We start from the raw sequence: 13,544 nt of genomic DNA, 5'->3' as shown, positions 1-13,544 counted from the left end.
CTAAACATGGAATGTATTCATGGATTAAAGATTCACTGGGATTATGGGCATAATCCCAACAAACTCCCACTTGCCCTTAATTCCAGTGAGACATATATTTGACTCATGTTTCTTTCATGTGAGATTCAAAAATCTTCTGTGGTAAGGTTTTAGTGGACGGGTCTGCCAAATTCTCAGTCGTTGGAATCTTAACTACAGTTGTATCTCCCTGAGATACTATTTCTCTTATAAGATGATATTTGTGCTCGATGTGTTTCCATCTCCTATGATTCCTTGACTTTTTAGATTGTACAACTGCTCCACTGTTAATTAATAGAGTAGTGATACGACTCTTCGCACCTATTTATCATTGTCTAACCTAGCGTATTTGAAGTGATTTTTCCATGTTAGCCAAATAAAATAAATACAAATACAAATACAAATACACAAAAAAAAAAGTCATATTTTAAAATATACCACATCATCGGGTGTGAATTGAGCGTAAATAATAGCTTTACTCTCTACAATAACACAAACAATATTTCTCGGCATCTCAATGAGAGAAAATGGCACAGTTAGTCCTTGAACTAGGGTTGTAAATGAGCTAACACACTCGACAGCTCGCTCGCTACCCGCTTGGCTAAGCTCGAGCTCGACACTGTATAAGCTTGCTCGTTACTGTTGAAACTCGCTCGATTAACTAGTGACGCATACCCGACTCGCTCGATTAAGCTCGACGGGGGCTCGTGAGTTCGACTCGTTTAACTCGAGCTTGTTCAGCTCGCCCGGCTCATTAGCTCGACTCGTTTGCTCATTAATAGATCTTATATATATATATATACAAAATATATTAATATATTACAAAAAAATAGTTATATAAATTTAAATACATATAATAGTAATTAAGTAATTTATGTTATATAGGATCCAATTACAATTCAAATACTTAATCATATTATTCATCTACAAATGACAATGTAATTCATATAATATGAAATTAAGTAATTGGCATTGGATTCAACAATGTTTTGCTTATAATCACAATTGAAGTATTAATGTATTGTCATTACTTATTATAATTTATATGATTATATCATATGATCAAATATCAATTGATCATTAAATCATATGATTATCTAATAACAAATTATACATATATAATATGATATAAGTATGTAAATTGATACTAATACAATAATTAAGTGTCGTCACCAAGAGGTAGCTCAATCGGCTAGGACCACGCCTAATGAAGCGGAGGTCACTAATTCAAATCCCCCTCCCCCCTCTTGTGCGGACATGTCAAAAAAAAAAAAATAATAATAATAATAATTAAGTTCCTAGAAACTTTGTTCCAACTTCCAATGTATGTTATAAGTTCATATACGTTTTAAATTATAATTATACATATATATTGAATATTACAAATGTATAAGATCAATAATTAATCATATGATTCAATGACAATTTAAATACTTAATCATAGTATTTGTGTACAATAAAAATGTCATTCGTATAATATCAAATTAAGTAATTGGCATTGGATTCCACAATGTGATGTTTATAACCACAATTAAAGTATTAATGTATTGTCATTATAATTTACATGATTATATCGCATGATCAATTGATCATTAAATCATATGATTATCTAATAACAAATTATACATATATAATATGACATAAGTATACAAATTGATACTTATGGGCCGCTTCCCACCTAGTGTTTGGAAGCATTCCCATAGGATCATCTATTCTCTTGTCCATTCGGATCAAGAGTGGAAAAGATCCCCCTTGTAACCTTTTCCCCCTTTCAATAATAATAATAAAAAAGTATACAAATTGATACTAATACAATAATTAAGTATCTAGAAACTTTGTTCCAACTTCCAATGTATGTTATAAGTCCACATACGTTATAAGTTATAATTATACATATATATTGAATAATACAAATGTATAAGATCAATACTTAATCATATGATTCAATGACAATTCAAATACTTAATTATATTTTCTAAAAAAAAAAAAATACTTAATCATAGTATTCATATACAATGATAATGTCATTCGTATAATATCAAATTAAGTAATTAACATTGGATTCAACAATGTGTTACTTATAACCACAATTGAAGTATTAATGTATTGTCATTGGAATTTATATGGTTATATTATCACATGATCTATTAATCATTAAATCATATGATTATTTAATAACAAATCATATAATGGAATTTGTAATTTAAGCCAACCAATTTGACCAATTTTACATTTATCCCTAAATTATAATTATACATATATAATAACAACTTTTTTTAATTCCATTTTGTAACCATTTTTTAAACCATTTCTTAGTCAAAATTATGTCGTTTTGGGCTTATATTTAATTGATTATTTTTGTCATATGTGGTCAGCCATTGCTGCTCACTTGCCTGGAAGGACAGACAACAAAATCAAAAATTCCTTTTACACCAACTTTCCACTTTCCCCCACCTTCCCCCATGCCACTTGTTCTTTCTTCCATTTTATTTTCTTCTTTTTCATTCCTCGCCTCCCACTTCCAGCACACTTCATCTTTTTCTTTTCTTCTTCTTTTATTCCTTCTTCAACCTTATCTGCTGACAGCTAAATCTAGCTTTCCTCTTTTCTTCCCATATCTGCAGAACGTAGACCGGAGCATAAAAAATGCTTGCTTTTCTCAATCATGGAGGGGGGCAAGATTTACAAGCTGATCTTCGTCCCAACACCATTAAAAAACTCTAAATGCTGTAGTGGCAGTAGGGACCAAGAGACATTTGTGGTGGTTGATGGTTACTTGCTCTTTTTTCTCACCCACAACACACTTGATGAGAGAGAAAAGAGAAGTGAAGTTGAGCGAGAGGGAGATTGTGAAATTACAGAAGAGAGAGAGTTGGGCTGAGAATTGAAGTTGAGCGAGAGGGAGAGAAGTAAGAACCAGAGTTGAGAGAGAAAAGAAGGAGACAGAGGGGTAGAGTTTGAGCGTGTTATACTTGTGAAGCTTTTCCTTGTCCCACATCGAAAAAAGAAGCAAACACTATATCATCTCACTTCTATAAATTGAATGGCACAACATTCTCTAAGCCAACCATCCAAGTCTTTGCCACCTAGTGGTCGGGTTGTGAGTAAATAACTAAAATGCCCTGGGTGCTCAACGATTTGAATTTTAAATGGTGAAAAGAAATCAATTTTTTGAGTAAAGTTGATTTATTAAAAGTAAAATTTTCAAGCCAGCTTATTAGCTAAGAGCTGCATGTTCTTACCTAACGAGAACAAGGTGTGAGCCAAGTCAGGCTATTCAAGGGCTTGGTTCCCTTGAAATCAAATTTTTATCGATCTTGAGCTCGATCCTTAGCACCAAATTTTTCTAATGGGCCGGTCGGTTCGAACTTGAGATCGGTTCAATTAAATATTTTCTTAAATGAGCCAAGCTCGAACTTGAGATCGGTTTGATTAAATATTTTCTTAAATGAGCCAAGCCGAGTTTGCTAATACCTGGCTCAGATTGGCTTATTTACAGCCTTACTTGAACAACATTTATCAATAGTAATATTGACCTACGATCCTAAAGTCGTGCCAAGCAGAGTTGTTTGTTAACATACACCGACTGCATAACAAACATATATGCTTTTTGGAATAGTCGTATGACCAACCCTTCAAGGGGTTCTATAACATACAATACCTAAGAGCACGCTAGCACAAAAGTCGTTGCACTAACGGGCATCTGCTTTCTTGCTTGAAGCAATATAGAAAAGACATAATTGACTATATTAATTTTTTTATTTGAATTTCAATACAAAAAATATAAGGACAACTTGCATAGATCATATCATTTATTGACACTGCCATATTGAAAGCTACTGCTGATGGTCAGAAGTTAATAGGTGTATATCTGGATTGTTGCAGTGAAGGCAGCTAGTTTTGCCAGAAGATGTAGATGTAGATATTGGAGAAAAACCAGCATAGTTCTTATCTGACTTTGCTAAGCATATCTTGGCAACATAATTGAATTGCTTGTGTTCTCGGATAAAAGGTTGGGCTGCATAGTCCTCAACTGGCATCCACTAGAGATAAGAAAAGAAAAAAATGAACATAAGGAAACCTTGTTTCATATTTCAGTAATTTAGGAGGCCTTACTTTTCAATTACTTCAAATATAAGTGCAAAACATCAAACCACAAGGCCTGGACTCCAGCATGTGATTGTTCCTTAAATTCATTTCTTTCATCAAATACGAACAGCAAACTGATTAATTTGGTTCATGGTCTTGCATCTATGTAGTATGATATGATTTTCGGAGAGTTAATCCAAAGAGTAGCAGCAGCTACTAGGATTGACAAAAGTTTGATACATTTTATGCCTATTTCCAGAGTGTGACTTGCCCAAATTAAATCATTTTGATTAACAAAACTAATGGAAATTTTGCTCAAAACCCTAATCCAAGTTGATGCAAATTTACTGAAAGCAAAACAAGCATAGTGTTACTGTTGAAAAAAAAAAAAGTACCTGGGCTGCTTCAACCTCCTGATCCTGTTTCTGGATGTCAAAGGAGCGTGGTTTCAACATGCAAACAAAGAACAAATCTGATTTGCTAAAGAATGATTTGTGGCTTTCCCTGTAATGAGGGCCAAAAATCAAAAAGGAGATTGAGGAGCATGCAAATTATATTGAAAATTTATCAAAATCTAATAACACTAGCTTAGTAAAACTTGCTTTTACAGGGAAATCTGTAGAGTCATCTAAAACAACAATATGTGCAAATGCATGGGGAGAGAGATAATACTGAGAAAAAATTGTACCTGAATGCTAAAACTTCCACAAATTCTGCATCAATCTGAAACAAAATATAATGAATGGTCTTAGATTTGCATTGGCATGTGTAAACCCACATATATATTTCATTTGAGTCAACCAATTGCACAAATATGACTTACTCCTGTCTCTTCTTTGACTTCCCTAACTGCAGCTGTACCTATATCCTCACCCTGTGAATGCAAAATTTCAATTCAAGGTGAAACACTTTTCTAAAATGTTGTAAAGAATTGGATAAAGAACCCCACTCATAATGTACTCACTTCATTAACAACCCCAGTAGGGAACTTCCACACGCCTGTTCCTTTGAATCTGCCACCATTCTCCATAACTACAAGCACCTATCATACAATAACATCAATTTCAGTAGTCAGATATATTAAGCTATCACATTCTTGGGAAATTGAAATTTTCAAGCCAAATACACTGAAGCATGTTATTTTTTCCAAAAAAGGAGAAAATAAACAGAGAGAAGCTATATGATACCTGAACAAAGCAATCTGTACTTGTGACACAAATGAAAACTACCATTTGATCCATAGAGTTTACCTTTTTTTACAATACATTTAGGAAAAAAAATATAAAAAAGCCCTCTAAAGTCTCATGATGTTCAAAAGGTGCTAAAGTAGCCCATCAAACTATCAAAGTGTGTAAAAAAGGTCACATATTTTTTTATATTCCAATCATACCCTTATTCTTTTAAAAACTAAAATAAAAAATTCATAAAATAAAAAACTAAAAATTTAATTTTTTTTTTTAAAAAAAAAAAGAAAAAGAAAAAAGAAAAAAGGAAAGGGGCGGCTTTCATTTTTTTTAGTTTAATTTTTTTTACTAAGAATAACACGTGTCGCTATTTTTATTTGCGTTGACATCACATTTAACAGAATTCATCACATTTTTTAACAGAATTTGACTCCAAGGACTAAATTAATTTTTTGGAATATCTTAGAAAACTTTGATTTTACTTTCATACGACATGATGTGATCGATTTGTAATTTAGGCTAACTACAGTGACTAATTATTTATTTATTCCAAAAAAAAAAATTGTATTTATTCGCCCATTGTTTTTTTTTTTCTTTTTAAAATATTGTTTGGTTTTTTTTTTCATTGTTTTATTATTTTATTTTTAAAAAAGAATAGGGGTATTGTAGAAATATAAAAAAATAAGTGGCATTTTTTATGCATTTTGGTAGTTTGATGGGTTATTTTAGTACCTTTTGAACATTGTAAGACTTTATCGCAAATGGCTGTTAATTTGGAGGTTTTTTTATATTTTTCCCCAATATTTAACATTATTACTTTCAACTTTTCAAACCAAAAGACCATGACAATTATATAATTTGCTATATATTTAATCCATGATAGAGTTGTAACTTTAATAAAAACATGAATTACTCTACATTTTCTTGTAAAAATTATATACTTTGGAAACTAATAGATCGATAAGCCTAGCCACTTGAAAACTCCCTCACACGTGTGTATATATATACTTAGATTGTGATTGGATGGAAAATTTAAGAACTACTAGAATTTTCAAAACCATGATGCATGGTAATTAACTGTGTCTGTGGGAAATACCTCTCTTTGACTGTTCATGACAAAAGCACCAATACCTACTCGATGTGAAGCATTTGCAGGAAGAGTATCAGTAGTTTCAGGAATCCAATATATAAGCATTAAGTAATCTGGTTCAGCATGATGATACCTAAATCCTTCCTGTAAAATTAGCAGAACAAGATTATGAAGCAGGATTTGGAAGACTGTACGCCAATAACCACAGTCTACACAGTTTTACATTCAAGGTATGTTTTTCTGAAGCTAACCCAGCATATGGTCTAAGTTGGAAATTAATGTGGTTACCTTAACTGCAACTTCAACAAGATTTACTTGTTCGATAGGCAATTTGATCCACACACCCCTCTTCCCCTGCAAATTATATTCCATATTCATAACATATTAGGGCACATAGCAGCTACTTCCGCATTAATTAATAGCTATTCCTATAGAATAAGTATTATTCTTTTATTTGATTCTACGTTATTTCATAAAATAGATATTTACATGATAATGGTTAGGATTAAATACCTAATACCATCCTAAGGTTACATTTCTTTATTTTTTCCCCTTAGGATTTGATTTTTATCAAGGTATCCGTGGTTTTGATAAAGATCAAATTGGTCCTTCCATTAGTTGACTTAACAGAAGTCCACGTCATTAACACGTGGACCAATTAAAATTCGACACTTGGCATAAGTGGCCACATCATTAGTGATGATGTGGCAACCTAATTAAATTTTTTATTTAAAAAAAAATTAAAAATATATTTTTTTAAAAAAAAAAAATCGGGGTAGCCCCCAAGACCCATTAGTGGTGGTTTCGGCCACCCCCTTGGCTCCGTGGGGGTGGCCGAAACCACCCTCATGGCCAAAGGGGATGGCTCCATGGCCAAAGGCTACCCTCAAATGGCCAAGGCCCAAATTTTTTTTTTTTTTCCTCTTTTTTTTTTTTGAAAAAAAAAATCTTTTTTTAAAAATAAAAAAAATAATAAAAAATTTAATTAGGTGGCCACATCATCACTGATGACTTGGCCACTTATGCCAATTGTCAAATTTTATTTGATTCACGTGTCAGTAACGCAGACTTCCGTTAAGTCAATTAATGGTCAATGGACAGAAGAACCAATTTGGTCTTTATCAAAACCATAGGCACTTCCTATGATAAAAATTAAACCCTAAGAGGAAAAAATAAAGAAATGAAACCCTAGAGGGTATTAGGTATTTAACCCTAATGATTATTCTCTAATATATAGTTATTCATGGAGGAATATACTGTGTTTTTTTAAAAGACCCACATTAATTTTTTTATTCTTTTTCAAACCCAAATCCAAAGAAGACTAAAAACAAAACAAAAACCGAATGAATTCGATTGGTGGGGTGGCTGGCCACCCATTGACGGCCACTAAGAGTGGTCGCACCACCTCTAAAGTTTCTCGCGGTGGTGAACCCAAAAGGGTATAGGGTAGTTGCACAACTTCCCAGTATCTTTGGTCATGATCCTCCTATGCTCATTGGGGTGACCACATGACCGCCCCTCGTGTTTTGGTACAAGCAGGTGGATGACCACCCTCATTTCATTTATTTATTAAAAACAAAAAACAAAACAAAACAAAACAAAAAACAATTGGATTTTATATATATATATATATATATATATATATATATATTGAAGCTTTAAGCTTTAAACTACCTGTTGCTTCCATTGTGATATTGAAGCTTTAAGCAAAGTAGCAAAGGCATTGGAATCCATGGGATGATGCTCCATGTTTACACGAACTCCTCCATACAAATCATCAACTGAGCTTAACAACTCCAACTGTTGAGCTCTCTCATTTTCCCCCATCACAGGCTTCATTGCTGACATGGAACTTGTTGGAGCCGACATGTTTCTTATCAAGAAAGGGAATCTTCCACCTGTACGAGATTAAAAAAAGAAAGCAATTACGAACTAAAAAATTCACACACCACAGCAGTATATATCTTGAAAACACAAATATTGGCAGCATCTGCCATCTGGGTACCAGCCAACGCAAAAAAAAAAAAAGTCAACAACCCAAACATGCAACCGCCTAAACACATATTTGAGAAGCTGCATGATGATGGTGAGGATGAGGATGATGATGATATACCAAAAGTAGGCCTCTTTGGAACTGCTGCCAAATGATGAAGATGATGCCAGATTAAGGGTGTTGTTAACCTCTGCATAATTTATATATATATAAAGAATTCCAAACAAACATGCGGATTTGTATAGCTTGGGAGCCATTTAAATTACCTTGCTTTTTCCGTCGTAACACAGAATCCAGAAGACAACTTCCGTGCAGTTCTTGTTTCTTGGGACTTTGAATGAAGGATTTTGAACGAGTCCTCTTCAGTTCAAGGGAAGATACGGGACATTAATTTGAATATATATACAATTTCTCTATATCTTACGTTACGCGTATAAGTTGCTTTTCTTGACACGTAGGTTTCCCGGATGATGTTTGGATTCTTCCCAACCGTTTACTTTTGATTCTCAAAATTATTTAAATATATACAAGCCGCCCTTTTTTTTTACTACTCGGCTTACGCGGCTGGCCGGGCGAAGTGAAACTTCCGGATCGAGAAATGTTTGGTATCTTTGTTTGTTTATTTATTTATTTATTATTATTATTATTATTATTTTTTGTGTTGTTTTGGTTTTAAGTGTATATTATTTTTTAAAAAAATTAAAAAATAAACTGGCTCTTGTTTTTCTCACCTAGTTTTTAGAAAGTAATACTCATAGTTTTTAGAAAATAATACTCATGAAAACATAAGAAGGACACATACTATTTTCCAAAAAGGTGTAGGGATATGGCAGTGTACGTGATACTACAACGACGTTAACGTAAAAACATTTGTCCAAAGCTGGCTCCATCATTAGGCCGATGAGTAATGTTAGAATTTTCTTTGTATCATCTTAAATGTGATGACTTTTAAAATTATAATAGATTAAAATACAATAATGATCATCTCAAATTTAATGGTGATTTTAAAAGGCGTATCATATTTGGGAGAACATACACAAGATCCTGCTTGCAGCATTATTCTAGGTTGATTATGCGACGGTCTTAGGCCCCAATTACTGAATACTAATAATTATTTGTTTTCATAAAAAATATTTAAATGCCTAATTATAGTCAATATTATTTAATTAAGGCTCCTAAATATGGTAAATAAGAAATTAAAATAGCATTAACTTTTAATAAAGAGATTTGAAAGAACATGAATTTTTTATAAATTGGTTGGTAGGAAATTTTTTTAATCCTGAGAATGTGAAAATTACGTTTTTTTTTTTTTTTTTTAATAATATATATTTTTTACATGCTTTTTAATAGCTTAAATAATACATGTAGCTTTAGAGACGGATTTGTTAAAGGGTTCTATAATATACATTCCCTATGAGCACGTTAGAGCAAAAGTTAGTACATCTGTTTTTTTTTCAGAGTTAGCCCATGCTACAAGTCATAATTGACTACATTTTTGCTATTGGAATTTCAATATGAATTTCCTACAATCATTGGCGGAGTCAGCCACTAAACTAAATTTTTTTTTTTTTGAAGTTTTCTTTTTTTTTTTTTTTTTTTTTTTTTTTTTTCCTTTAATCACTTGTACTTAAATACAATGATGAATTGAGCCTAGAATTGCATCAAATTCTCCGGCTAAATGTTTAAATTCTAACAACCAATATTCTCAATAGTTAATAACAAAAATATTCAAATCACAAGACTACTTAGATTAGGAATTGAACTTAGAGTACCAACCTCAAAAAGTGTGACATGCGTTTAGTTATTTTGCACATCGTTGATTAACATTATATTCTTATATGTGATGACGCAATTCAGGATCAAACTCCAATGAACTAATATCAATTTTACATACCAAAAGCCCTAATTTAATAAAGTTGAAACATGAGAGAGTATTTGATTTGAGAAATTGAGAGTAAACCACTGAGGGAGAGAGAGAGGGAGAAGAGAAAGGGAGAGAAGAAGCCGGAAGCTTGATAAGGGGAGAAAAAAAAAAACAAAAGAAAGAGAGTGGATAGTGGGAGACAAAGAAATAAAGTAAACAATAAAAAAAAAAAACAAATAAAAATAAAAAAGTGACCGGTGGGGAAGGAGAAAATAAAAATAAAACAAAAAAGAGAAAGAGGAAGTTGGCGGAGAACGTGGGAAAAGAAGAAAAATGAGAAAAGGAAAGGAAAAAGAAGGAAGCGCGAGATTTGATAAGCCAAGGAGCAATAGAGGAGTTTAAAAAATTTCACGTAGAGACCGCTTATATATTTTTCTCTTAATAGTTTGAAGGGGTCTGTGTAGAATTTTTTTTTAAAAAAATCCCACGTAGGGGCCGTGGCCACCTCTAGCAGTCTGGCCTCCTTGTGGCTCCGCCACTGCCTACAATCTAACTTGTAGAAAATTTATGCCCGATTTTGAAGTGCCTCTAAATTTTAAAAAGTAATGCAAGGTATTAATTTATTAGTCCATTTCTGTCATCTCCATCCCTTAAGATTTTCTTTGTTAAATCCTCACGGGATTAAGCAAAAATAACAAAAATACTCTTTCATAAAATATATTTTTTTTAAAAGCGAAAAATAGTGGGAAAAAAGGACTCAGTGCCAAGTCGTGGGTTATGACCGACACACAACCATGTCTGGGTTTGGTCGTGGGTCTTTTTTTTTTTTTTTTTTTAATTTTTAAAGTGTCTTGATTGTATTGAAGAATCAAAGTTTTTGAAGAATGAGTTATTCAATGAATAAAGTTTCCGAGTATCTTTCCTTTACAAAGCTAATCTTAGCATGTGAAAAGCATGTTTGGGATTACGTTAGGAAATAAAAGTTTTAAAGTAAGAAAGAGTTTTTTAGAAAAGAGCTTTATTTTTAAGCTTTTTTCAAAAATGTAAAAAGTCAAAAAAAAAAAAAATGCTTTTGAATTTTTTTACCAAACATATCAGTTTTTTGTTTGGCACAACCTTTTCAAGTATTAAAAGTATTTTTCAAGCTTCCATCTCAAACAAACTCTAAATTTTATATTTGAAGATGTTTCTTTTTCTTATTGCTACATATCATTATATTAGGCAATTGATTCAATGAATCTTTTTATTTGCTTGTAACTCAAGTACTAAGACCATGTTTGAGATTGCATTAGGGAGCTTAAAAGGTACTTTTAGTACCTAAAACAATGTGTTGAACAAAAGGCTAGTTTGTTTTTTTAAAAAAAACTTCAAATATACTTCTTTAACTTTTGAAAAAAAAAAAAAAAAAGTCTTTTTGGAATTGCGTTAGAGAGCTTAAAAAGTATTTTTAGTATATAGAAAGATGAGTAAAACAAAAGCTGACTTGTTTAGTAAAAAATTCTAAAAGTACTTCTTTGACTCTTTTTACTTTAAAAATTATCAAAACACACTTTTGACAAAAGCTTAAAAATTGAGTTTTTGCAACAAAAAAAAAAAAAAAACTTTTTTTTTTTTTTACTCAAAAGCTCTATTTTACAAACACAATCTCAAACATGCTAAAAATAAAAATTTTAAAAAATTACATGAGTCATATCAATGTTTATTTTGGATGCCTTTACAAGAGTTTGTGGTGATACGATTTTCCATCTCTAGTCTTTGACTTTCTCTTTGCTGCGGTTACACTATCTCTAGAGCTGCCTTATTGTGCGTCTTATTACAATTTGCACACCAACACCATTAGCTCAGTTGCTCAGTTGGTGTTGTGAATAATATTGAGCTCCCTTTAGAATTAAGAAAATAGTTGTATGTCATATTAAAATGTCGTTGGTAGTAATGGGAATGCTTCCCGAGTTCCCGGCCACCACAAAATTCATAATCGAATGGAAAATGAAATCGAATAGCGGAATAAAAGAAAATAAACACAAAGGATGAGAGATTGAGGAAAGAAGAGAAAAATGTAAAAAAATTACATGGTTCGATCTATAACCTATATCTACAAAAATTTAATTATCAATCAAAATTATATGAAAATATATTATAATATCCCCACAAACTCAATGTGTAAGATTATGAAAGCTTGAGTTTAAAAAGATTTTTTATTTTTATTTTTTGTTGTTGGAGATGGCAAGTGGTTTGCCACGAAGGCCGGAGATGACGGTCAGAAACTCACTGGAGTTAGTGGCGGTTGGCGACGTTGACCAAAGATGAGCCTTTAACAACAATAGAGCTAACTATGGCGGAAAAAGTGAGGGCCGACTTAAGCCGAAATTGGGCAAACAATGGGATCAACTATGAGCCCAAAATTGGCATGGGTCATAAAAAAAGACCAATAAAAGCCCAAAAAAAATTTAGGCCTAACAAATGGCCCAAAGATGAGCCACTTGGGCCAACTGATTTTCCTCTCTTTTTTCTCTTTTTTTTTTTTTTTTTAATTTTTAATTTTTAATTTTTTTATTTTATTGGATCCAACAGAGTCGACAACAAAGCAACAAACGTTGCTAGAAAGACAAAACTCACGCACGTTTAACAACTCGTGATTTGCTGCTGAAAGTTCTGTGGAACTTGTATAGGATTTTAATCAAACTCCTTACCATATAATTCTACTTAATCCCAAAGCTGAAGGGGTCGTTCTCCGTCTAAGCATGAATTACTCGGTAGCCACAGTACTGCGGAGTCGTTGCTGACAATTCTTACCAAAAAAAGGTTGACCTTTGACCAACTCTTGGGGGAGGAAACTTCATAATAGAACCCACGTAATTTCCCAGAAATGAACCACCATTCCTATGTTTCGAGATACACCAGTTTTTTTTTTTTTTTTTTTTTTTTTTTATAAAAAAAAAAAATTCAATATAGAAAAGTTCAAACAAAGGGGTGGACTCCATAACAACAATGTCCAACCAAAAACTATCGTGCTTAAAAACAATATATATTATTAGCTGAAAGTTTTCCCGGAGGAGAACAACAATTAGCAAAATCTCGATAGTAAATACAATTGTAAGATGTACTAATCAAAAGTAATTTTGTTATTATAAAGACATGTTCTTGTTTAATAAACAACATAGACCAGCATATTCTATCTCATCTCATTATAGGCTGTCTGTGAGAAAATATCAACGTACCAAGAAGTCTATAACAACAAAAGTCAAACCTCGAACCGGTTGGATTCATGAACCAAACAGTGGTGGGACAGTGGCGGGCTGTTGGCAA

General features: G+C 32.3%; 1 protein-coding gene across 1 annotated transcript; it reads right to left on the bottom strand.

Annotated features, from left to right (window-relative positions):
- Nucleotides 1-3,854: 3,854 nt before the first annotated feature.
- On the bottom strand, nt 3,855-8,550 carry LOC132180600 (nudix hydrolase 2-like). The gene is made up of 9 exons (XM_059593487.2): nt 8,495-8,550; nt 8,056-8,279; nt 6,670-6,735; nt 6,388-6,525; nt 5,072-5,149; nt 4,931-4,981; nt 4,796-4,830; nt 4,503-4,611; nt 3,855-4,061 (listed from the first exon to the last, which is right to left on the bottom strand). Exons 2-9 carry the CDS (start codon nt 8,248-8,250, stop codon nt 3,855-3,857), a joined length of 879 nt encoding a protein of 292 aa, XP_059449470.2. The 5' UTR covers nt 8,251-8,279; nt 8,495-8,550.
- Between the last annotated feature and the right edge of the window lie 4,994 nt (nt 8,551-13,544).

The sequence above is a fragment of the Corylus avellana genome, chromosome 5, assembly GCF_965113065.1.
Source record: "Corylus avellana chromosome 5, dhCorAvel1.hap1.2, whole genome shotgun sequence".
In the NCBI taxonomy this organism is placed as follows: Eukaryota; Viridiplantae; Streptophyta; class Magnoliopsida; order Fagales; family Betulaceae; genus Corylus; species Corylus avellana.
Note: the sequence above shows the minus strand (reverse complement) of the source record. Positions and strands in the feature narration are given on the sequence as shown.